This window comes from Drosophila arizonae, chromosome 4, assembly GCF_054131065.1.
Source record: "Drosophila arizonae isolate 15081-1271.41 chromosome 4, UAZ_ARI_1.0, whole genome shotgun sequence".
Classification (NCBI taxonomy): Eukaryota; Metazoa; Arthropoda; class Insecta; order Diptera; family Drosophilidae; genus Drosophila; species Drosophila arizonae.
In genome coordinates, this window is record NC_142924.1 from 11,226,979 (window position 1) to 11,253,206 (window position 26,228).

General features: G+C 40.3%; 2 protein-coding genes and 1 long non-coding RNA gene across 10 annotated transcripts in view; 1 reads left to right on the top strand and 2 right to left on the bottom strand.

Annotated features, from left to right (window-relative positions):
• The window catches only part of Sarm (sterile alpha and armadillo motif), a 39,862-nt gene that overhangs the window by 3,761 nt on the left and 9,873 nt on the right, over nucleotides 1-26,228 (top strand). For 4 of the 8 annotated variants that reach the window (XM_089468014.1, XM_089468009.1, XM_089468010.1 and 1 more), the window contains 3 exons: nucleotides 18,350-18,670; nucleotides 24,870-25,180; nucleotides 25,252-25,657. In XM_089468014.1, coding sequence (XP_089324140.1) covers nucleotides 18,350-18,670; nucleotides 24,870-25,180; nucleotides 25,252-25,657 — 1,038 coding nt within the window. Of the gene's footprint in view, nucleotides 1-4,717; nucleotides 4,860-8,429; nucleotides 8,614-18,349; nucleotides 18,671-21,687; nucleotides 22,576-24,869; nucleotides 25,181-25,251; nucleotides 25,658-26,228 lie in introns of those variants that run through there. The other 4 variants (XM_089468012.1, XM_089468013.1, XM_089468015.1 and 1 more) reach the window with 4 other exon arrangements.
• Nucleotides 3,896-4,589, bottom strand: LOC149269123 (uncharacterized). Its single transcript, XR_016269912.1, has 2 exons — nucleotides 4,450-4,589; nucleotides 3,896-4,371 (listed from the first exon to the last, which is right to left on the bottom strand). It is a non-coding gene; the product is annotated as an uncharacterized LOC149269123 (long non-coding RNA).
• LOC108620381 (dyslexia-associated protein KIAA0319-like protein) lies at nucleotides 12,889-20,496 on the bottom strand. The gene is made up of 9 exons (XM_089468017.1): nucleotides 20,077-20,496; nucleotides 16,393-17,185; nucleotides 15,026-16,330; nucleotides 14,825-14,956; nucleotides 14,643-14,751; nucleotides 14,394-14,584; nucleotides 13,791-14,322; nucleotides 13,556-13,726; nucleotides 12,889-13,492 (listed from the first exon to the last, which is right to left on the bottom strand). The coding sequence occupies exons 2-9, from the start codon at nucleotides 17,032-17,034 to the stop codon at nucleotides 13,305-13,307; spliced, it is 3,270 nt and encodes a 1,089-aa protein (XP_089324143.1). The 5' UTR covers nucleotides 17,035-17,185; nucleotides 20,077-20,496; the 3' UTR covers nucleotides 12,889-13,304.

Below are 26,228 nucleotides of genomic sequence, written 5' to 3' on the forward strand. Positions count from 1 at the left end.
GAATAATTATTGCTAGAGCTTCAATGTGACATGACGAAGTTGGTATACCCTTACGAGTGAATGCTGAGGGTGCAGCAGAACTGGATGAAAGATATATAATAGACAAATAGGCAAGTGATGCTTACAAATGTTGAGTTTATTTTAGGGATCTTCTAAAAGAGAAATGGTTAATTTTTTAATGGAGTTTATATGTTGGATTTAAGTTTGAATATCTATATTATAGATAAACTATTTATTTTATATGCTTGAAACAACTCTGAAACCGACCTGAGCCACGTGCTAGTTGTCATATAGAGTTTTTTTTTAGATATATGTACCTATATACATATGTATCTTTATATTTCCATAACATGATGTCGTTAGAAAAAAAATTTCGAATCTCAATATACCTTGAAACCCGAAAACATTGCCGTGTGAAATTTATGGTAAGTCTGGATCAGTTTAAAAGTTATATAACATTTTGATTAGATCTAGAACAGATTTTGTGCATATATGCATAGTGGAACACGACGTAAGCTCTGTTAATGTCATTTGGCTATAGGAGAAGAGAATGACAAAGAATTTGAGCCAAGTAATATACAAATATGTATATTATTTACTTATACAACATATCACAAACAACTGGTAGTACCCTCTAGAAGGGTATAGAGACAGCAATCAAAACAAAACCAACCAAGTAACAACAATTATGTCATTTGCTGTTGCTTCTGGTTTGCAGGTTTCTCTCTCTCTCTCTCTCTCTCTCTCTTTCTTAGTAATACTAAAACAATAATCTGTTATTCGATTGCATGTTTCTCTCGTGACGTAGTTCAGGTTCAGGGTCATATTTTGTTTATTTGTGAAGATCGTTCAGATTGTGGGTGGCAGGGGGTGTTTGGTGGGGACTCTGGGTCTATGTCATTAGCATGACATAGAGTCGGAAATGTGACTTGCTGTAAAGGTGGATGCTTATAACAATTGCTGTTATGAAGCCCTGAGTATCAGGTGTGAAACTATATTCATTAGGAGCCCAAGCTGAGCTTGGAGCTGAAGATTAATGGCAAATGACAATAAATAGATATTGTAATTTAGTAGTGTGTGTGTCAAAGAGCACTAATCGACTAGGGATTATAAATCATCTGTAAAATATGCGAGAAAAATAGGAAATAGTTAAACTAGCTAAGAATTAGTATTAATCATAGATGATGATTTGTAAAAATTAAATTTAAATGAATTTGTTAGCTTGATTTGCCTTAAAAATATGATCTCTCGCATTATAAATATTAATTTTAATCTGTCTGCTTCCCACAACTCCCCAATTAAGTGGTATCAATTAATTACGCCTTATCAATATCGTATCGAATCTTATCTTCGAATTTTCTACACGTTTCTTCTGTCAAATTGTATTTCTGGAATTCCGACTCCTGACCCAAATTTCAGCTGGAACGCATAAATCAAACTGAGGAAAAAATGAAACGTGTTAAGCACGCTTCGCATATAAAAACTTGGTAAGACTCGCTCAGGCAGCAGCAGGAGGCGGGGAAATGCATCAACATCAATTACGCATGAAAATTCAACGAAAAAAGTGGGGAGAATATGCTGAAGAAGAAGAGGATGAGGAATGCACTCGAAATACCAATGAAGAGGAGCCAATGGGCGCGTCTTATGCCGGCTCTCACGACTCGCGCAGCTAAATTATTGTATCTGAACTGACCCTAAGCTAGGCTCGAAGACGACGCCAAAGCGACTGCCGACTGCCGACTGCCGGCTCGGCGCTGTTAGAAGAGCGTGGAAAGCCCCTGTGAGTCAGCGTGCAAACCTTTCGTTGGCCCCGAGCCTCGGATTGAATGCAACACATGTTTTGTGATTGGGGCTTGATATAGACGCGCGTGGCGATGACTCAGCCGGCAATGGGACCCAACTTGAAGTTAGCCGAAAGTCAGTCATTCATGTCTATAGAAGCTACAACAGATACAGATACAATTTGTAATTGAAGAGAAACAGCAGCAGCGGCAGCAGCAACTAGATGAATCAGCAGCTGGATCTGCTTATATTTGGGCCTTAATTGTGGAGCATCAGGCGAACCATTTGTTTATGCTAATCGCTTGTCGAAAATTGGGCTAGTGGCAAGTGGACGAAGAGCTGCCGCTGCTGCTGCTGCTGCTGACACATTTGTGACTAATTTGCCAGCTCTGCAAGGCGGATGCTGCTGTTGGCCTGATTTCGGCTGAAAAATACACATAAAAAGAAAATGAAAGTATCTGACAGATTATGATAAATTAGCACAGGTATTTTTATTTATTTATTTTTTAATTTTATTTCGACTTGGCAAATTGCATAACAAATTGTTTAATTAGGTTTGATTATGAATAAATCTGCTTCCTATAACTCAATGAAATGCAGCGCTTTAGCCACGCCAACTGATTTAACTGACCTTCTCCACTCGCTCAGTTCAACAGCCAAATGTATCTGACAGATACAGATACTTTGTGCTGTAGGTGGCGCCAGTTCATGGCAGCGCTGCCTTTTTGTAATCAAAGCCAGACGCATAAACAAAAAAATCCAAAATACAAATTTGAAATGGTTTAACTAACATAGACATTTGTTGTTTTTGCATACTTTGGAATTTCCTGGAAACATTAAAGTTCTTTCAGCTCTTTCAGCTGCCAAAAACTGCGCACTGAAATCTTTCATAAACAAAAACCAACAAAAATCGCAGATTTCGTCTAACTAATTAAAAGCAAGAAAAAAAGGAGACGAACAAAATCGAAAGAAAGAAAAACAAATTTGGCGCACGTGTTCGTTCACAAATACATTTCAATTCAATTCATTTCAATTTAATTCAATTGTTTTCAATCATCTGCTTCAACCTGAGCCAACGTCCATTTGGCCGTCAGCAGCAGTCAACGCCTTTGTTTATTTGCTTTGCGTAAATACAAATCAAATAATGTTAGCCAAAGGCGCAAGGTAAACTAATGAACGAATATTGTTTACATTAAGGTCTCTTTTTCGGATTAAATATGATGCAGACAAACAAAGGTAATGCTTTCTTTTAATGAAATGCAATTTGAATTTTCAAATTACAAACTCAACACTAAACGCATTATGAGTATTGAGCTGTATTCACCACACCAAAGTGCAGTGAAAAGTCAAAGAGTAGAGAAGCTGTCTAGAGCAAGTGAGCGAGCAATATTTGGCGCGCACTCACCACAGCTCAAGCCGTTTCGCTCGCACGCACGCTCAGTGCGTCTCTCTGCATGGCTGCGCTGCTGGCTTGCAGTCGTCGCGAGAGTCTCAAATCTTTCGAGGTTTCAGTCTTGTGTCAACCACGCAACAGTTCAGTACGCGAACGCGGATATCGAAGACAACGACGCGGTTAACTAAATAATCACAGATATTAAAACAAAAAGAATATATATTAAGAGTATAGCTAAAAGTATTTAATATTATTGTGAAATGTTGAGAATGCGCCCAAGCGCGCACTTAAATTAAAAATTCAAGTGTAAAAGTGCGTAAAGTCAAGCGAAATATTTCAATGATAAAGCGAACATAAATCAAGCGACAAAACGAAAATAAATTTCGAATTTATAAATAAAACCCACAAATTTCCGAGAAACAGCTCGTTTTATTTTGTTTGCTGTAACGTGCACAGAAAATGTGCGAATGAAATTTAAAAATACCAAAATCTTTTTTTATTTAGTCTAAATTTACATAATACATAATTCGATGTTTCTAGAGAATGAAAAACCAGTTTATTAGAAGAAAAAAAAAAAACAGAAACAAAATTTGAACGGAAAATCCAATTGCGTAGGTTGTATAAAATCAATCAGAGGACGCCCAAGTTAAAGTTGTAAAACGCGTTTATTAGCTAACCCAAAGATATACAGAAAGGCAACAGAGGAGTAGAAGAGGGGGCGGTGTGTGTGCTTAACGGTTAATACGTTGCATTTGGCCAAGCGGAAATTCAATTAGCCAGCTTGAAGCTTGCACTGCGCGACGACAATTCAAACGGAAGTGAGCAACACCAACAACAAAAACAACAACAACTCCAATAACTACCCAACATACACGTGGGTTGTGTGTGTGGGCGTGTCAACTGAACTTGAGCCCACATATGGCTAGGCTTGGGTGATTGTGGTGTCAAGGCACCATCTAGATGTCATAATCAGAGCTAGTTTTTTATGGCATTGTGTAGCTGCTGCTGCTGCCGCTGTCGCTGCCTCTGCTGGCAGAGACATTTGTCAACTGACAGCAGCTGAAATGCAAAAACCAGTTATCTGGGCCTTTCTCATTGTTTGCATCTCTCCATCTCTCTCTTACTCGCTCGCTCTCTCGTTCTCATTGTTGTGCGCACACACATTTTTTCGGTTAACGGTTCTGTTGTGGAGCAGCCTGAAAAGAGAGTGAGGAAGAAGATGAATATAACCAGATGCCAGCCATAATTGTTTATAACAAAAACTTTTGGCATACACAAAAGCTTCGCATTATCAATGAATTCTGGGGAAATTGCCAATTGTTCTGTTTATTAATTAATGCAAATGAATTTTTTTTTGTTTTTGTTGTTTTTTCTCTCTATTTTTGGCGTAGAAAATGCAAAAATGTTAACGAACCCAGAAACAAAGTGATTCGAAAAAGAGCAGTAGTAAAAAAAAAAGAGTTTAAGAATCTGACATAATCAAAACAGGCGAACTGTTCCCAGTTCCAGTGTACCAAAAGGTGTTAATCAGTGTTCCAAAACTACTTAAAAGCCAATTATGGTTGTGACGACAACGCGCAGTCCGCTGCTCACGCAGACGCAGCCCAAAGGTTCGGCCACAAATGGCAGCAGTCATACAGCCGCAATGCGTTCCCGCTTAATATTTCCCAGGCAACATTATCAGGTAAACACCTACCCCGCATACCATATTGTATTGTAAATGTACGTACGTACGTAGTATATCTATAAAAGAATTGAGAGATTAGAGGAGCGCCAAGGGGGCTCAGCGTGTTGCTCGAAAGAAAATGAAATAAAACATCGTTCATTAACCCCGAGGCGCCGCTGTAAATGACCAAAGCAGACAACGACGGAGACGGCGACGTCGCCTAATGGTTCCAGCTCTGTCCAGTCTAGTGCGAGTGAAAGGCAGACCAAAAAAAGAATATCTCACATAAACAGACGTTCATACATATTTGTTTGTACTTATATGTATTTCATGCATGTCTTCTTTATGAGCATTACGAGGTCCAATTGTGTGCGTGCGACGTTTTGACCCTTGGCCAGGCGCACCAGCTAATAAACTCAGCTGACAACAACAACACGGCGTAATGCACTTCACATTGTTGCCGCTACTGAAGAATGTGCAACAGCGCCCAATGCAGGCCCTCGATCATGCATTTGGGTTAATATCTAGTGTGCGGCTAAGCTAGATTATAAAGTGGCAAGCAGCTGTTAAATTGAAGCATTTGCAGTCTCAGTTCTCGTGAAATACGTAAATGAAAGCAATTTAAGATAGATCCTGCGATATTTATTGTTGTTTTATTCATAGACTTAGCCCAAGACTTAAAACTAGAAATGTAATGAAATTTTAACTTGATATTTTAAAATTGCACAAATATTTCACATTTTACTTAACACTATTACGAGCTCTACACACTTGATTTTAAATTTTCAGTCATCAGTTATATGGCAACTGATCTTGGAAGAATCTGAGAAATTGTCGATTTTATGACATTTAGCATGTGGCTTTTAAACTAAATAGTCAATTGGCTAACACCTGCCATGTCAAAGTATTATTTGTAGCATATACTAATTCGTGGAATTCGCTGGAAATCAATTAGAGACTTTCCACTTATACAACTCTATCGAGAAAGAAGCAATTTTGCTTTAAGTTAACTTTCTTGTAAATTTACAAGATGATTTCATATTAGCTCGCTGAGCTCGTCTACAGAAATCCAATTGTATTAAAATTGACCCTGGATCTATAGATATTTTGTAATGCTACAAATTACAATTATTGCAAGGTTTATCCTGCAGCTCAAAGATTTATAATCTAGTTTTGCTGTGCAATTGCAAATCGTTTGTTAATAGCGCGTGTACCGTATGTTAATCATTCTGGCTTAATTATTTAACTGAAACGCATTTTAATTAGCTTATTATATATATGTATATATAGAATGTGTTCAAAAGTCTTGCTTTTGCTAACCTGATTCACACAATTTACGTAAAGTTTTGGATTTCGATTTGCATAGAATTAAAACCATAAAAATAGCCGGCATCCAATAAATTGTTAATGTTATTCTGTTTATAATCATGAGATTTGGTTCTTTTCTTGGCCCCCTCGAAGCGCTGTGGATAGTGCGTCAACTGCAGCTGCCTCTCTCTCTCTCTTTCCCTTTCTAAGTAGTTCCCCTTTACTGTTTCAAGTCTCTAAAATATGCGTTTGAGTTGGGGTAAGGCTTTTAGCCATATAAGAATGTGGTTTTTGCGTCTCTTTGAATGAGATTCGTCAGCGCAATTTTCTTCTCTTTTCTTTTCTGTTTGGTTTTGAGTGTTTTGTGTAGCTAAGTGATCCGGCTGTTTTATTTCTGTTTCTTCAGCCCCGCCGGGCTTTGTCTATCTATCTCTATGTACCACATACATATATAATTTGATTTCCAGAACGTGCCTGCCCCACTGGCGGCTGGCCGTCGGCGCCGTTGACGTCAATTGGGAAGCGACGCGCCGCTGTCTGTGGTGAGGGAATCGTTGTCGAGTCTCTGGATATTGGGGGAGCCAAACGAAGCTATTTGAAGAATTGCTCGTAGCCTTGGTGCTAAATATAACATGTGCTAAACAACTTTACAGCTGAAAAAGTGGAGTGAAACAATAGGTTTTCTTATCCTCAGTTAATAACTTGCAAATATTTAAAGAGTTATGTAAGCATTAACAAGGTTAACAGATCACCCAGTATATCGGCAACCTGACATTTGGCTAGGCTGTAATTTATGAATGAAATCAATTAAGATAAATACAAACAGAAACTGGATGGCAAACCCGTTATAGTGAGACTTGTTCCACTAAATGACAGCTCATTTTAATTAAAAGCGCCCATTCAAAATGCAACGGAAAACGAAAAAGTCGAACAAAATTGTGCGATAAACCGACGTTGAGTGCACTGAGCAAAAGAGAGAGGTAGTGAGACGACAATTGAAGGCGCCAACGAAACGCAACAATTTCATAATGCAGTTATTAGTCTGAGAGCGGGAGAGTGTGAGTGTATGAGAGCAACAAGTTCGAAAAGCTCTCTGGCCTGGCCGGCTGGCTACGCACACTGGCAACGCTAGCAGCAGTGTTCGAAAGTGCTGCGCAACTCTAGCAGTCTGTTGTGTGTGTTTTAGTTTTATTATACCCTGAACCCATTGAAAATGGGAAATCAGGGTATAATGGTTTTGTTAAAAGTATGTAACAGGCAGAAGGAGGCGTGGCAGACGCCACAAAGTATATATATTCTTGATCAGGGCGACGAGCTGAGTTGATTTGGCCCTGTCCGTCTGTCTGTCCGTCCGTCCGTCCGTCCGTCCGTCCGTCCGTCCGTCCGTCCGTCCGTCCGTCCGTATGTATGAACGCGTCGATTTCAGAAGATATAAGAGCTAGAGACTTCAAATTTTTTTTTAAATGTCCGTAATTACAGCGCGCATATCAAGTTTATCATTAAAAATCGATAACTCATCCCGATCTTTTTTTATCGATAAAAAACCTTATCGAAAACCAGTTATAAAATTATATCTTCTACACCCTTATTGCTAGAGTCTCCAAATTTTTAATGTATGCTTATATGCAATTTATACAATTTCGGTTTTTGTTAAAATTTACCCCCCACCCTTAAATTCACCCCCTCACCCTCACTTTTGTAAAAAGCGTATTTCAAATACTAGAGACGTGGGCTTTGGAATATACACACATATTCACCATATGATTACGCTCTAAAAGTTTCATTAAGATCGTATGTCTACAAAAGAAATTATTTAACAAATAAATTCTCATAATATTGCCCACACTGCAGCGCAGCCCAAGCGCAGTCGCTGCTTACTGCGCAGTTAGCAGAGCGCAGGCTTATGCGTGCGTGTGGATGCATGTGTATGTATGTGTGCATAAAAGAAAAGCAGAATGATTAGAATATCAGCTTGGAGGGTTCAGGGTATCTCCTAGTCGAGCAGTCTCGACTGGAGCTTTCTTACTTGTTGTTGTTTGAGGTAGGCAGCCAAAGCCCTAACACAAACAAGTTTGGCCTGCCTGCTGCGCTCTCACGCTCACTGTCTCTTTCGCTCGCTCTCTCTTGCTTTGTTGCTGCTCACACCCTGTGCGATATTTGTGCTTTTCATTCAATTTTCGTTTCAGTTGTGTTCGTTGCTTCCGCGCGTGCAAAAGCTAAGAAATTTAGTGAGGGAAACACAAAAAAAATAAACTAAAACAAAACACGCGCGCATAACAAAACGCACGCGATTTCCGTGCGGCTTTAAACGCTGCGATCTTTTAGTGTTCTTATTTTTTTTCCCGAAGAAAGTGTGAAAATTTGTGCGTCGTTTATAAAATGATTTTTTCTTGATAAATGTGATTAGAGTAGACTGCAAAAATAAAAACTGAAACTAACATAAACACATAATACATGAGCTAAGGTAATAAAAGAAACGAAACATTAAAATATGTTAAAAACTATAAAGAAAAGACATTAAGACGCACGCGTTGTTGTTGTTTACAGTAAGAAATCGCTGACGTTTGTTCTTGTTGCCTGTTAGATCGAGCTGTGTTGTCTCTGATTAGCGTGTATGTGTGTGTGTGTGTAGGAAATGCCTTGCCATTGGCAAAACACAAATGTATCTCGCAGATACGTTTTTTTTTTCGTGTGTTTGTGCTTCATGCTCGATTGCTTCGATTATGCTTTGATTGCACACTCACACTCACACACACACATACGCACACAATTGTGAGAGTCATTAGATTTATATACTATTTGGCACTTTTATCTTTTGTACTAACCGAACCAGAAACCGAACCCGCTGGCATGCTGCCAAATGCGCTGACGTCTCAGTTGATTGCTGAACCGGTTTTATGCTATTTTATTAATATTTACTTTGTTACTCGAATTAACTAGAGAGACATACGATGCGTGGCAACTGTTTAATGTTGGCTCTGACATTGTTTTGCCCCCATATTTATTGAATTCTTATCTCTTATCACACATACGTAAATTGATCTGCAGTTGACCCCATCAGAATCCATGTCAAGTTCCTAACTGCGTCATTTGGCTTAAGGGTTGCTTTCGCCTTACAACCCTCTAGCCATAGTCGTTCTATGGCATTCTAGCATAAATTATGGCAGCATATACGTTTCTTGGCTTTCATTTTTGGCAAACACCCACGCTTTGGCTTAGCTAAATGCAATGTCTAATTGCGAGTGCATTCAAAATTAATCTACGGCTAATGAGACACAATTTGATGGCAGTTGTGGCTGCTAATTGGCAAAGATAGCTAACATAGATAGACTGCAGCTGTTTGCTGCACTTGGGTTGCCACAATGATGACAATGGCAATGACCTTGAACCTGTGCACATGCGATTTGCCATCACTGTTGAGCTAGCTAACACACACACACACACACATACATTAAACGGGGCGTATGCGCAATGTTAGCTTTTTAACAGATTTTCATGATTAGCTCGAGGTGCATAGTGCGAGTAATTTGAATGTGTAGAATTGTTTTAGCAACAGTTTCAGCTGCAGTTGTTGTTGTTGTTGCTGCTGTTGTTGTTATTGTTGGCCCTTTGCTGGAGCGGAAATGCCAATGCGAGTCATAGGCTGTCATAGTAATTGCATTTCAAGTGTTGACTGTGTAATTTAATAATCACAAATTAGAGGACGTATAAACACTGTGTAATTGCTAAATATATATTCAGCAAAGTTTAAATGTTTGAGGCGTCAAAAAAGTCTCTCAGCTGCAAATTGAATAAATTTGGCTTGTGGTAATAATAATGGATTAAAGTAATGATTTAAATTTAAGCTTGAGAATGAATGAATTAATGATAAAAAATAAAAAATAAAAAATAAATGAAACTATTAATAATAAATAAAAATAAATAATAAGTAATAATAAAAAATAACTGATAAAAAAAAAAATAAAAATAAAAAAAATAAATTTAGTATATAATAAATATGTATATTAATATAATCAAATATTGTTAATAAAATATTATACAATTTGAGCAGTTTAAAGTAAAATATTAATGAATAATCAAAGCATAATTGAAGGCTTGGCTGCCTGAGGACTTGAGAATGCTTAACAAATACTTAAGGATCTACCAGCAATGCTTTAAATTCTTTTGAGTTTCCTATCTAACCCTCAAGCCCATAAAACGTTTCTGTGGCTTAATTTACGATCTGAACAAAAGTACCTTTTTTTTATTATTTCGTAAAGCAGGCTTTTAGCATTCCATGCAGGCAAATTAACAAAGTTGAAGTCTAGTAAGTGCTTTCAGACAATGAAACGAGTCGTAGTTATTAAGAGACTTAATTAACTAGAGAAGTAAGCCAAGTCGAGTGTACTTAGAGCTAGAGCTATGTACTATTGCTGTAGCTTCTGTTTTAGTGTTATTTCTAGCTAAATTCCGCTCTAGCTCGAATTCTATTAACTAGTTCTAGCTTTATCTCTCCCTTAATCAGCAGTTGACTAATTCTAGATATTTCCTAGTTTATTGAAATCTTCTATAAAGTCTGTTTCCAAGCCAAACAGCTAATGACTTCCATATATAGTTTTAAAGTCGCCCAAGAGAGACTCGCATTCCGCATTGTCTATTTCGCAAGTTTGCTTAATATTTTCGCACAGACGCCCACTTTTGGCAGCCACTGTCACCTGCTGCTGCCCACACACACACACACAGACACATAGGCACACACATATCATTTAAGTCCCAACAAGGGCTGCTGCATTTTGTTGTTATATTTGTTTGAGCTCCGCCCACGCGTTTTGCATTTGCAACTGAAATGGCGTCTAGAACAATAAACGTGGCTCATACGCCAGGCCAACAGACAATGCTCTCTCATTCATGTTGGTGGGCGGCTAGAGGTGAGGATGGGGCGTGGTGTGGCCTGGCCTGGCCTGGCCCAACTTGGCTAATTAAACAATAATAAAACGCAAATAAAACATTAAAACATTTTATGGCTCAGCCCAAAAGCGAATAAAAACAACAATTGTCACGCATACATTAAAAATCACTCAAGCGTTGTCTCGTGTGCCATTTTTTGTTTGTTTTTTGCTTAATTTTATTTGAATTTTTGTGTTGTTATTTAATTTATGTCTTTTATTTTGCTTGTCGCTTTGCAAAAATGCGGGCAGCACGCCCCGTCCCGCCCCTCAGCTCAACTCCCATCACATTTCATTAAATTCGCATAAAAACCACATCAAAATCTTTAGTTGCTTTTTTTTGTGTCACGTTTTTCATGTTAATTGATAAACATTTTATTATAATTACTTAAGTTTTTTTTTTAATGAAATTCTAAACTCAAATTGACATTAAGGCCTTGAATTTTTGGAGTTTTATTTTATTTAATTTTAATTTAAAAGTGGAAATTTACAGCATTCGTAATAAAATTTGTGAAAAGGGAAAACGATGTATAAGAGTGTAAGCGTATAAGAGCTTAAACCGCTTATGGCATATTTAATGGAATTTTGTTAATAAAGATCTCACTTAATTAAATTTATGCAAATTATTTTTAACTTGAAGCGACAGCGGAATTTTGTTATTAATTTTGTTTTTAGCTGATTTGTCAAACGAAATAATAATAATTCTGATAATACCAGTAGCCGAGGCAAAAAGAAACTGAATGGAAATAATAATTAACCATTTTTTTTTTGTATAAACAAATTAATAACTTAAGAAGTTTGTAAACTGTCAGCAAAGCTGAGCAAACGAATTAGTCGAGAGATCTTCAAACACAAAAATGTTGTTCAACGATTTCGCGGAATTCGAACTCGAATCGGAATCGAACGAAATTTATGCATGCATAATGAACAGTTAAGTCAACAGCAGCGGGAGGCAGCTGGGCGGATGGCAGTCAAAACAAACAATTAAAAAGCGCATAAAAATACCAAACGAAAAAAAGCTGACCACAAATTTGTGTCACGTGTGAGAAGACACAGGTTCAAGAAACTTTTCATTAGTTTGGCATGCCAAGTGCGCCCAGCCAAGGGACGAAGGTTAGCTTAATTAACTTTCAGGTGCTGCTCCAGCCAGGCGCCACCGGTGGGCATGGGCTATGAGCGAATCGCGTGTCGCAGTTAAGCCCAACTGCCGCACCCAACACTCACACACACTGCTCTGTGTGTGCCGTGAAATATGGAGCGCGCGTGGCATGCCACCATCAGTAGCCAAGGAGGAATGTAAAAAGCCAACCGACTGCATGACGCTGCGACCGCCCGCCGTCAGTAGTACAAATCCGGCCAAAATCAATAAAAAGCGCAAACACTTAAGCCATGCTCAGACATGGTCAAAAAAGAAATAAAAACAAAACTTAACAAATGAATCACTGGCGGATTTTAAAGATTTTATATAGTATATACATATATATGTATGTACATATATGGAACTGCTTTCCAGGAACTAGTCAACATCAATGCTGCCCACTTGTGCCAAATATTTGCTTAAATGTGTTTAAATAAACGTTACAAAGACAGGAAGATGGAGAGCAAATGTCAGACTGCGTGCGCTTACAGTTTGACAAGCACTGACAGCTCATTCAATCCTCTCTTCACGCTCCCACACAACTGCAAATGACTAGCTTACAAACCCAACGAGAAAATACCAAATGACCATAAAACTGCGCTCGCTTACTGTTTGACAAGCACTGACGACTCATTTAACCCTCTCTTCAATCTACAAAAGAAATGCATACGCGCTGTTTAAAGCAATTACATGTAATTTATTACATTGATTGTGTTGTCCTATCGCTATATACATATCAACGAAATATATCAAATGCAAATACATGTACATATATATATATATAAAACACAAATAAAAATTTGTCAATTGCAATAATAATAATAATAATAAATAAACATAAGAGGTAATTAATCAAGAGGTTGTGCATATATCACATAAGTAGAAAGGAACGAGACACACGCACACACATACACATAGTTACAAGCATACAAATATAAAAACAAGTCTGCAGCAATAAAATAGTACATAATGACGCTTGTGTATAGGACTATATAGAAATACAAATATATATATATATATAGGTATATATCACACACACTCTATATGAACTAACACACATACACGCAAACACATACATATACAAGTGTCTGTCTATGTCTTGATCTTGCGACCCAGTTTGGTAACCGCATATTTGTTGCTCTCTCGACTGCCGGAGCCGCTGCCCTGGGAGCTGCTATGATGGGCCTTGTTGCGCTTGCCAATGCCGTTGCTCTTGGAGCGGGTCTCGAAGAGCACATCCGAATCCGTTTCCGATTCGGTAAGCGATGTATTGCGTGAATCTGCAATGTGGCATTAGCTTATATATATAAATTTGTCGTAACAATATGTTTGCTGTCACTTACAATTGGCCGCCTCTTCGTCCTGGGCGCCAATTAGCGCATACTTTTGCACCTTTTGGCGCATGCTGCGTGGCTTTTTGGTTTGGCGACAGGCGCAGGCGATGCCCCAGAAGATGCCCGAGAGCAGCAGGCAGGTGGAAATGACGCCCACAAACACATACAGAATGGACCAATCTGAAGAAGCAAAGATTCACTTAGCTCATATTCAAGAGGGTATAAGAAATATTTGTTTAGCTACCGCAGTTGGCCTCATCGTTGCCAAAGAAGAAGCCCGCCGAGGGCATCCAGAAGGCCTCGCAGACGCATGCTCTCGTCGAGGGATTGCATCGGCCATGGCCCGAGCAATTGTTTTGACAGACTGTGGTGCGTATGTCTACATAGAGTGTGCCCAGTATGGAGGCATCCTTTTGCAGCTTGGCGCGCAGCATTTGCTCCACGTGCAGCCCATTCACAGGCGTTGATTGTCCACCTTTTGCATCGCTGGCCATCACAAAGAAGACCAACACCGCCGCCTCAGTGTGCAGATCCTGCTTCAGTTCCCTGATGTGTATCTTATTATCGTCGCCCAATAGCAGTTGCAGCTTCTGCACAGTGGAGTCCAGCTCGCTCTTGGTCAGCACGGATAAGCTCATGGGTAGCGTCATTTGCACCAGGTACATTAGCATAGGATCCGCATGGACATTAATGCTGACTGTATCCGTGCTGGTCAAGCCCTGATCGTCGCTCACCGTCAGCTTGAAGACATAGCGTCCTTGCACCACATTGGTGAGCTGCAAGAGTATAATGGGTACATCAATAGCAATTGATCTCTGATTTAGGCTCATCTGTGTTTTGGTCTTACAATCATTACTGGCTGCTTGTCCGTGTTGTCAATGATGACGCCTGCTGCTTGGCTCGTATCCTCACGCGTCCACACATACTTGACCACAGCTAAATCATCCGAGGATTGCGAGCCATTCAAGTAAATCGCTGTGATGGGCAGAGTTATGGTGCGATCTCCGCCAGCATTGGCAATGGGCGCTGCATTGCGTTCTATGAATGAAATTTAAGATTAGCATCGATTTAATTGAATCTGTGATGAGTCGAATACCCTGCACAATCTTCACCCAGGTGCTGTCCGTAGCCGTGTTGTTGTTCTCATCCGCTACGCTCAGCTCGAACTCATAAAGCCCAAGCGTTAGGCTGGTCGCATTGGCAATCTAGTGAAGTACCAATAGAAGTTCAGAAGAGATTAGATTAGATTGGGTGTTCTATATATATATATATACTTACGGAGGTATTCGATTTGAGTATGACTGCATTGTTGGGTCCGCTGAGCTGCTTCCACTGATAGCTCTTGATGCCAATGTCGTCTTTCGACTCGGAGCCATTCAGAATGGCCCAATTGACGGGCAGGCTGGTCGTCTAAGAATTGGTTTATATTAAGGAACGTTATCAATGGTGTTCAAGAGATAAGGGTAATTCACGACTTACCACATTGGCGCCCGCTTTGGCTGTGGGCGGGGAGTTGGTGGGCGGCTTGACAAAGACGTGCACCTTGGCGGTGCTCGACTGCTTGCTGGCGTCGGTGACCTTCAGGACGAACGTGTACATGCCCTCCTCCAGATTGGAGAGCTGCAAGTAGGGCGTTCTTGTCTTCTGCATGTCCACGGCTTTTGCCTCGTCGCTAGCATCCTTTGTCCACTCCCACTCAACGATTTCGTGATCATCGGAACTGGCGGTGCCATTGAGGGTTACGTTGTTGTTGGGCAAATACAAGATGACGGCATCTCCGGCATTGGCCACCGGCGCATAGTCCGTCTCCTTGAGCACCGCTATGGTGGCCGTCGTTGAGTTGGTGACGTTATTGGAGTCCGTTACGGTCAGCTTGAAGGTGTAGTTGCCCGGCGAGGTGAGATCCAGCTGCAGCGTGTTCACCTCCGGCAGCTGCGGCTGATAGCCAATGGGTCCCGAGATGACCTCCCAGTGCCAGTTGATGATCTTGTCGTCGTCGGTGCTGGTGCTGCCATCGAGCACCGCATTGGATGTAGGCTGTCGAATGATTTGCTCTGGCGGCGAGATGATTACCTGCGGTGCCTGGTTAATGCGCCGCTCCGGCAACACGGTCACATTGGCAGTCGCCTCGCCAGAGGCGCCGCCCTCACCGGTGACGGTCACCTTGAAGGTGTATAGACCCTCGGATAGATTCGATAGTTTCACCTTTGATTTGCTCTGATCCGAAATGGTGCCGTTCATCGGTCCCTTGGGCTGCGATATGAGTGTCCAAAGATATTTGTATTTCGAGCCGGTCGTTTGCTCGTCGGGAACAGTGAAGGCGGCCAGCGTTACCTCCTGCTCCGGCAGTTGCACTTGCTTGGACATGACAGAGACCGTGATCTTGTTGATTTCCTGCTTCATGGGCGACGGCGCCACAACCTCGGACGCAATCTCGCTAGCCGCTGCGGCCACTTCTTGAGCCATTCGCGAAGACGCCTCACTGGGCAAATAGGCGCTGTAGGGCACAGCGGGCATCACGCACTTGTGCTGCTTGTTGCGTATGAGGCCATGCTTGCAGTTGCACAGGCCGGTGACGGCGTTCGCCTGCAGCGGCACGCACTGCTCCTGGGGCGGGCAGGGCGTGTCCAGGTCGCAGGTCATGAACTTGGCATTGTTGGGCAGCTCTGCGGCGCCATAGTAACTGAGATCGTCGTCGTTATCATCGGGCTGCTGCTGCAGCAGCAATTGCTTGACACGCTTCTCCGCCATGGGGAACTCATCTTCGTCATAGGCGTTGCTGTCCTGTAAGAGATTGAAGATTAGTGTGATTTATGTTTGCTCAAGTGGACTCTGGCCCGGCTCACCTGAAACTGCAGACGACGCGGCTGCTTCCAAAAGTTCAGCTCCGATTCGTAGGGCAAGATTTCGGCATTCTGTTTGGTGGCCTTCAGCAGCTGTGTCCAGGTCTCTGACAAATCGCCCACCGGATTCACCAGTACCATCTGCACCTTTTCGTTTTCTCGCTCGCGTGCCAGAGCCTTTGGCATGCAGGCCTCGTTGCTAATGCAATGAATGTGATAGCATTTGCGCTTGAAGACTAGGACCACGTTGCAGGTGTTGCGTTGGGTCTGGTTTTGGATCTGGGACTTCTCACAGCACGCCTCCAGGCAGCTCCATAGGTACGTCTCCTCGTCCAGCACCTGGCCCACCTCGGGCTTATATTCCTCGAAGACGCCAGCCTGCTGCTCGTCCCGTGGTGTCGCATTCTCAAAGACATGGCGCAGCATGCGTGAGCAGATGGGCAACTGTTTGCCGTTCACTGCCAGCTCCTCTTTGCCCGCAACGGCAGCAGCAAGCAGGGCATTTTGCGTTGTTGTTGTGCCAGCAGCCCCCACTCCGCCAGCTGCTGCCGTCATGACGTCGGCTAACGCGTATGTTGCTGACGCCATGCAGAGGCACAGCCAGCAGCAAAGCCAGCCGCGTTGTTCGTAGCCCGAGTGTTTCATTTCGTTGTTTTAAAGCGTTAACAAACTGATTGAAATTCGATTGTTGCCAATTTTGTGCACTTTTTCAGCCAATTCGCATAAATTAATACATTTTTTGTAAAGAACTTGTGAAGGGCTCCAGCAGCCAGTGTGGCCAACACGCGATGCTTAACTAACGAAAGAAAAGGCGATAGAAAAAATACCAATATATATACTGTAAACAGCTGTTTCGGTGGTTGCGCCACTCTGTGTCAGTGCTGTAAACGACCGTCGCGGCAATATACGTTAAAATTTGAAGCTTACGCTGGGCAAAAGCACATATCAGAGCGAAAAGCTCTGCCAGGGTGCTGGGCCAACTGTGCAGACAGTTAACGCGCTTGCTTTGCGTGCTTTGGCGTGATGTTCAATAGTAGTTAACGAATAATAAAAAAAAACCCGAATGAAAAATGAAATAAAATCGCAACGTCTCACATTATAACATTACGAATATTGATTTAAGAACGCAAATTGCAAAACAGGTCGCGGGGGCCCACACACACAAGCAAACACACCTAGAGAGAAACGAGGTGCCAGGTAGTTCGTAATAGGACTGTGGGACGTACGCCCACGCGTAAATGGAATTTTAATCGAAACGCTAAATCAAAACAATATTAATTATGTACATAAAGAACAGCAACTGCCAGCGTATAATTTATATATCATATATACCCAGATACCAAATCTAAGCAAAACCATTTTTTTTCTTTCTTTATGTTTTTGTGTAAACAAAAAAGATATAGTAATTATAATAACAAAAGAGATATAAATCAATGTTTGAAATTAAAAAGATATACATATATACTCTTGTTGTTATAGTTGCTGTTGTGGGTTCGACGTATGTTTTAGTTGCGTGCTCTATTTTATCTAAAGCACATTGCTTACCAGGCAGGCCGCACGGCGCCACAGTTGGACAAGCACTGCCAAAGACAGTACAGAGCACGATACAGTTTGCGCTGCTTGCACATAAACAATTTATCAATTTAAATGCCAATTTTGTTCAGCAAATAAAAAATGAAAAATATAAATATAAATCACGTTTGCTTTCGAATCTCTTTGTCGACACGCTTCCAACTCATTTCTGTGAACATAAAACAGATTTGATTAACTGTTTGCCCATAGTGAAGCATTCAAGTGGCATTTGACTCATCTGGCAGATCTTTTGGCCATATAAGGCAAAGTTAGCCAAAGTCTGTGCAGTAGATAAGAGCAGCAGATGCCAGATGCAGCCCATTAGCTTTACGACTCTATAAATATCTGAATAATTTACTGATAAAATTCCATTTGACTTTGCTTGCAGATGACAGACTTCTCGGATAGCTCACAGAGCGGCATGTTGAGTCCGGCGACGACGCTCATTGAAAGTTTCAACAAGAAGAGCGGCTCAGCCTCGACGACGCCGCTGCCCAGCTCCTCCTCCGCCTCAGCCTCGGCCTCGGCCAGCAACATGCTGTGCAGTCCGCCCACGCTGAATGGAGTGGCAACGGTGAATGGTGGGGGGCCGTTGAGTGCTGGCAGCACCACAGTTGCCAGCCTGGGCGGACGACAGATCAATACGAGCTCCAGCTCTTGCAGTAGTCTTAAGGAAACCTCACATCAATCCACATCCACGTCGCAGCAGGTAAGGCCGACAAAATTAAATTTAGGACATATTCACACGGAAAAATGCCAATTGGTGAAAAACAATGAGATGAAACTGTTATATGCTGATATATTATATGTAGGCATTCTGTTATACTGTCAACTATTAAACTTTTATACAGTCAAGAAACCTTCAACTACTAATGTAAAAGAGCTTTAGTAGTTGTAGTAGTAGTCAGATCTACTAACTGCTTTTAAAGAACATTACGAACAGCGTTGTCAATTTCTTAATAATTGATATAATTACGTATGGGATATTTATATAAAGCCCTGAGGTAGGGCATTTGTTCTATGCAGTCGCGTCTATTTTTAAACAATTACTTGAGCTTAGAGAATGCGAGACCTAAGTAGCTATAAAAATTCCTAGGCCCTAACTGAGCTGATAACAATCATTCCCTTGGCCACAGCACGTTTCAAGTTTCTTTTGTTCACTTGCCAAAGGTTAACACAGTTCGATATGAAACGCGCTCTGATTAGATTATTGCAATTCTAATTGGCGTCGCAGCGGCTGCTGTACAAAAATCAATTACAGCGAATACCGAATATCGAATACCGAATACCTTGTTTGCTATATTTGGCATATTCGATTTGCTATTTGTTGCGCTATGGGTTGAGCAAAAGCTATAAAATTAATTGCCCATAGCCAGTATGTAAACATTGCTATTGCTGTTGATACATTTTCTATAAAACGTGCCGCTTGCCACAGCTTTTGTTTAAACATAAATTTCCCACCATAGAAATAGAAATTTGTTTTCGCTCAGATAAGATTGCTTTAGCGGCATTTACATGCAACAGTTCCGTTTGGAGTTTATAATTTTTATCTATTCACAATTTCCGTCGTGTGATAAGCAGAGCCATCAAAAAACTTTTACAATATGTTGTTATACCTATTAGCAATAGTACACCAGGGTATTATAAAATAATGTTAATTATATGTTCATAAAAATACACTACTTTTATGCGCTTAAATAATTTCATTTGATAATCTCTCATTATATTTCACTAGTTAAGCCCGTCTATAGAGTATTAACAAGTCGTTTCTGCCCTAGTTAACACTTACCATTCTGTTTATCAATTCATTGACATTTCGCATTGAATCACTTGCCTCTAAAATAGTCGCTTACAGGGCGTATTTTGACGCTGCCTTGGTCAAGTTTTTTTTTATTAATTAATGCGTCCATCCAATATGTTGGGTTATCAAAGTGGGTGACAAATGCTGCGAGCTTTTAAATAGTTGCTTGTGTAATCATTGGGCATGCGTACAAAGCTCAGTGCCTTCAATTTACCGTTCATTTGAGAACAAGTGTATTTATATTTGTCTCCCCCCCCCACCGAGTTGAATTTTATTTGCACTGTCTGCTCAGCCTCAACCAATGACTCACTTACCGGTAGATGTCGCTGCCAGCGATGTCGACGTCGACATTGACGTCGACTCTTGATGTCGCGATGTCTTCGGATCGTCACGCGCGCCAACGGCTCGTGCTGTAGCTCTCTTTCGAAAGGGGGAGAGACAACAAGGTAGAGCCAGAGAGGTTGAGAGAGAGATCTTGAGTGTGCGCCCGCTCAGTGTTTGGTTGCCGTTTTCTTTACAAGAGATAAGCGCAGCTTAAGCTTTTCATTGGCTGAGCTTTGATTTATCTACTGTATAAAAAGGCAAACATCAATTTGTGTGCGCAAGCTCCCTTACTAAGTGCTTTCTGCGAAACAATATTTTTGGTCTATTAGCTGTCGGACAATGCTTGACAAGTGAAATTCTAAAGAAATTGTTTTTATTTTAGAATGAGCCAAAGATTACAAATAATTAGTTTCGCAGAAAATACAATGATGTGTTAGTAAAATTGGAAAAAAATATCATATATAAACTTGGAAAACTACTTAGTTAATAATTAATACGTATATATGTAGGGAAATTAATTGTATACATATGTACATATGTATGTCTTGCGTAGGAGTATGTAAAAAAATAAAAATAAAAATGTATGACACATTGTCGATTGCGTAGTGTGTGAATAAGTCAACAAAGGATGGTTAAAATTGGGGATTAATAATTGCAAGAAATAAAAACACCTGAGACAGTTTTTAGATTTTATTTAATAATAACTTTGACAAATTTGATATCAAATTGTCAGAAGCTAATTAACTTTATTTATGAGCAGTAAATGATATATGGCCCATATTTTATTAGTCATTTGGGAATTTTGAGCTTTAGAATTTTAAAATAATTAGACAAAAAGCAGTAAAATCTAGTTAGGATTATGCAAATTTGGACAGAAATCAATTGTTTAGTAATTGTATAAGAATTAGCATACAAATACGTGTGTGTGTTTGTGTGTGTGCATAATCAGCCAGCTGATTAACACTAACAAAGATCCACACAGTAATTATTAATATAAACACACAAAGTAAAACAAACCACAAATCACAGCAGGCTTACACACACACAAACAACACACGTCACACACACTCTCTCTCTCCTCTCTCTCTCTCTGTTCTCTCCGTGCTCATCGTTCAGCTGGTGTTAATGCAAAAGAGCAACACTAATCAAATAAGTCAACAGCGCATTTAGATGCTGTTAAGTAAGTGGGAAAGGGACACAGATACCAACTTAATAAAACCTTCAAGCCGAACGCGTTAATTAGAAAACCGTTTGGTCTTCGGTTATAGAAACGTGAGGCGTACAGGCCGAATTATGGAAATGCACATATATACTGCATAAATTAGATAATAGATAAATATAAGCGACGCGTTCTTCTAGTGGTTGTACTCGTTGGTGTTGTTGCTTTTACACAGTTGCCGGCGCGAATGTATTTACAATATGATTTCCTAGAATTCTCGGCGTGCTGAGCTCACGTCAACGACAACTTTTTGCTATTCGCAGTCTAGCCATCCCGCTTGCACCCACAGCCCAGTGATCACACACATTTTAAAATGACAATCGACGCCAGCGTCGACGCCGACAGCGCTAAAAGCTCTAGCCCGAGCTATAGCGCCCTCGCCAAGAAATTCTTGCTCATTTTACTTTAGTTAACGAAACGAACGAGAAGCGAGCGTCGCGCGCAAAAAACATCGCAGGAACAGGAAAAAACGTCGCAAAATCCTTTTTTTTTTATTGAATTTTAGCCAAACGTGCAATGATTTTTTTCGTGTGACGGCAGCGCCTCATACATAATAAATATTTTTATGCATACTTTGCAAATTAATTTCCCAACGAATTTCGAACGACAAATAAAAACGAACAATTAAACGAACTCTCCGTGTTATCAGTATTTTCTATACAAACGACGAAGAAAAAACAACTACGAAGAACTCAGTAACAATAAAGACGACTAAAAGAGGAAGACAAAAAAAAAAAAAAAAAAAAAAAACCAGCCAACGATTATTTTGTGTTCTTTCATTTTGGTGCTGTTTGAATGATTTGCGGCAAGCGTGAAAAATATTAACTCGAAAGCTCAGTTCAGTCTACGGAGCGTCTTGGCAGCGTGTGAACCGTACATAAAAAAGAATCTGCGTCGCTCTACTTAAAAAAATAAAGTGGGTCTAAAGCCAACGACGAAACGAAATACACGAAAATAAATAAATAGAAATATTAAAAATATTTGCACATCAATCTTTGAATAGTGCGCGTGCAAAACAGAGGCAGCTATTTTATATATATATACAAAATATATATGTTTTTTAACAAATTGTCTGTCCACCTGTGTAAGTGTATTTGTGTATGTGTGTGTGTGTGTGCTGATAAGCCCCCCGCAGGCAATATATTCAGTTTAAAGTACATTCGAATGCCTTACGCTACGTAGGCGTATACGTAATAAGAGCTACAATTGCAGTTATTTCAAGAAGAATTTCCAGAAACAACCAACAAGTTGAGCGTACTAGCCGACATAGGTTAGTATATATATTTATACATACATATACAGATTGTATAGACATAATAATGATAAATTAGTAAATGACGCAGTGTTAAAAGCGTTAAGGTTTATCATATCTAATCAATTGACTTCATGTCCAAGTAATGTTAGGCCCAAGCACTTGCCACCCCATACAATACAATATTTACTAACACAACGCCGACAACAAAATATACATAAGAAGTGTGTAGAAAAAAAAAAATAAAATAAAAAAAATAAGCGAGCGTCGATCACTTGGCACTTGGGAATTTTTTTTTTATTTCTTTACCTCAGGCCATTGCGATAAGTCAGCTCGTATATACCTCGTATTATGCCATAGAGCAGCTCATATAGCTCATTGATTAAATGATTGAATCACTACACGCTCGGTCTATGTATGAATGTCGTATGTGATATACGCAAAAACTCTTTAGTTGTTAGAGCACTCTCTTGATTGTTGTCTTAATCAACGACTCAAGCCATATAGAAATTAAGAATAGTTAAAAGTTATAAGACACCCACGCAACAATTTTTGCTGATTTATTTTGGCGCTTCTGCTCGAGTCTTTTCGCCAAAAATGAGAACTGTCTAAAATTAGATTCGATTCGTAATGTGACCAAAAAGAAAAAAAAAAACTGAAAAACCCAAAAAAAAAATATATATATATATACATATATAAATAAATGAAATATATAAAACGTTTGCTCGCATCTGTGGGTTGGCGTCTCGTTCTTTTTCGTCGTTTCTGACAATCTTCACAAATGGTTAAGTGCCAAAAAAAAAAGAAAAAAGATTTTACATGCCATTCAATTGTTTTCGTCTGGCTCGCATTGTGATGCTGTTTGAATAGAAAAAATATAAATAAATAATTGGTTTTCTGAGAAAAATCTGAAAAGGAATTCCGATTGCTCTTCGATATAATTGGCTCGTTAAAGAACTTTTACGTGAAAGATTTTATAAAAAAATGAAATATATGCAAGAATTCTTCTTAAGCAAATATGTTACTAGAATAATATTGTATATTATTAATATTATAATACAGTTTTTATCAATGTAGGAACAGGCTGTTACTCTCCCTATCTCTTTCACGCTCTCGCCTTCTCTTCAAATTTCCCGAATGTTTAGCTCACGCCTGAAGCCAACTTCGTATTCGACGAAACTGTTCTCTCTACTCTCATAACAAATCCCTCTCCTTGTAGGTTTCATAATTGACGTGTGTTTATCGTATTCTACACTCTTTAATTTTCGAAATACTCTCTGATGATAATCTTCTCACATTCGAAGTAAAAGCTTTTCTATACTCTCATTAAAATCTCACTTTTTGGCTTCTTCTTCCTTCCGTCTCCTGGTTTTTATATTTCTGTTGTGTTTTTGCTTTCTGTATATCCTTATCTTCCATCTCCAGTTCGCTTCAGTTGTTGACTTCGCTCAAGTAGTTCTAGTTTTAAATATCAAGCGACACCGATATCTGATGTTAGACATGAAGTGCTCAGCGGGTGATGTGTATCTACAAATATACATATATAGTATATATGTACACATTCACATATAGATATAATAGTTATATGTTTTATGACTTCTTATCTACATTGCGACATTCAAATACTCTAAGATTTCTACTCTCAACACATGGGAAATACGCATATGGAGTAAAAGTATTGCTCTATCCCTAATACTGCATACTTATGTTGACCTTTGTTATATATAAGCATGAGTCAAAGTTTTCAGAAGAATTGAGTCTGCATTGAGCTTAGATGTAGCGTCAGTCTAAAGTAAAAATGAAAAATTTTTTAAATTAGAAAGGTATTTAAAGCATTATCTATTCGTTAATTGATAGTTAAAGAAAACTTGCCCATGTCTTCTTTAAGTTTTAAATGTGGCCAGGCCATTAATCATTTGACATTTATCACATTATTTGCTTATCAGGGAAGACACAGTGCTAAAATAAAGCCATCTATCAACAGTTTGGCAAATATACAGTTATACGGTGCCATTTCATTCCGAAAAAAAACCAAAACAAAACTTGTGATTTATAAAGGGAGGCGTCACTAAGCGCCTGCCATAAAAGAGCTCGCTCAGATAGCGCCAAATTTTTAAATATATATAAGATATATCATATACATACACATGCATACATATGCATACTCTATATAAGCAAATATTTAATTGAAAACGGCCCATTCGCATTTTTAGCATATTTCTAAGTTGATTCAAAGTGAATTTTTAGTCTAAGTATGTCTGCGCTCTATCTCACTTACACTCTTGTCTCTCTCTCTCTCCCACTCTTTTTAGGTTGTCAATAGCAGCAGCAGCAGCACAACGACGCGCGTGGAAAAGAAATCCCAGCGCTTGCATCACATAACATCATCATCATCATCGACAACACAGGCGTCATCATCATCGTCGTCGTCTTCCTCATCATCCACGTCTTCGGAAATGAAGGCCGCCGCCGTGAAGCGGGATCTCACTGATATCAAAGTCTCCATGTCGGAAATCGAGAAGCTGACAGCGGCGCCAAAGCCAGCGCCGACGCGAAATCATCCATCGATTGATGACCTCAAGGGTCGCAATAGCGAATATACCATAGAGAAGCTGAAAAACAAGTAAGTACCACTGAGAGAGAGTGAGAGCGAAAGAGAGAGAACGACCAATCTCAATGCCTTTTTTCTTGCAGAATTCGCGCCTCGTTCGAGAATCTGGTGGATGGCAATGATGATGGCAGCTGCCATGGCATTGTCACGACTCCCGACGGCGATGACGACTGCACACATCCCCACTTTGGCAGCGGGCTGGAGCTGACGCATCCAACGGCCGCGCAGCTGAGCGCCAGCAGTGGCTTAAGTGGCTCGAATAAAACCATCGACACCATCAAGTTCGAGGAGAAGCGCTCCAAATCGATGGCCACCACCAAAGTGGTGGCCGATGGCTTCAGTTCCGAGCAGGCGACCAGCAATTCGGCGGAAATGAAGCGTCTGCAGACCGGCGACATCGACTACAAAGAGGCTAAGGCTGCGTCGGCGGTGCGAAGCCGTTTGGAAATGGATGGCGTTAAAACAGAGGAGAATGCAGCCGTAATGCAGGTGAGCAAACCAATCAATCAATCAATCAGTCAATCAATCATGTTGACAATGCTAACTCATTGCGTAGCTAATTACATGCTTTAGTGTAGCCATTGAACTGTGCTATTAAATCTGCGTCTAGCTGGCGGCAAAGCTCTGCAAAAGCTTTCTATTGGCTAGTGACGCAGCGCTCGCAGTCGAGCACAACCCCACAGCCCCCGCTCTAGACAGTGTGTGGCGCAACCCCTAGGGCAAAGCTCGAGCGAGCCCAACCGTTAGACCGGGCCACTCCTTTCAGTTGAAGTTCGTCGCGTGCATGTTAGAGTCGTATAAGGCACCAGCGGCGCCAAAGCGGGAGTTGTAGCTGGCGCTGTTAATGGCTGTAAAATAGTAATAATATCCAGTGAAAGTTTAGTTCAGTTGCTTAAGAGACTCCCCCCCAAAAAAAAAAAAATCGATTTTGTTTGCTATATGTTTGCGCGGCGCCAAAAAGTAGGCAACAGTCTGCTGCGAAATACCATCGCGTATACGTAATATGTTTCTCTACAAGTGCCAGCGCCCGTGGAGTCCGCATCTCGTGCGACACTTGTGC

Coding starts and splice junctions, on each gene's coding strand:
- LOC108620381 (XM_089468017.1), bottom strand. CDS start 17,034: ATGAAACACTCGGGCTACGAACAACGCGGCTGGCTTTGCTGCTGGCTG. Junction 16,331..16,392: donor CGCGTCGTCTGCAGTTTCAG/GTGAGCCGGGCC, acceptor AATCTCTTACAG/GACAGCAACGCCTATGACGA. Junction 14,957..15,025: donor CCAAAGCGGGCGCCAATGTG/GTAAGTCGTGAA, acceptor ACCAATTCTTAG/ACGACCAGCCTGCCCGTCAA.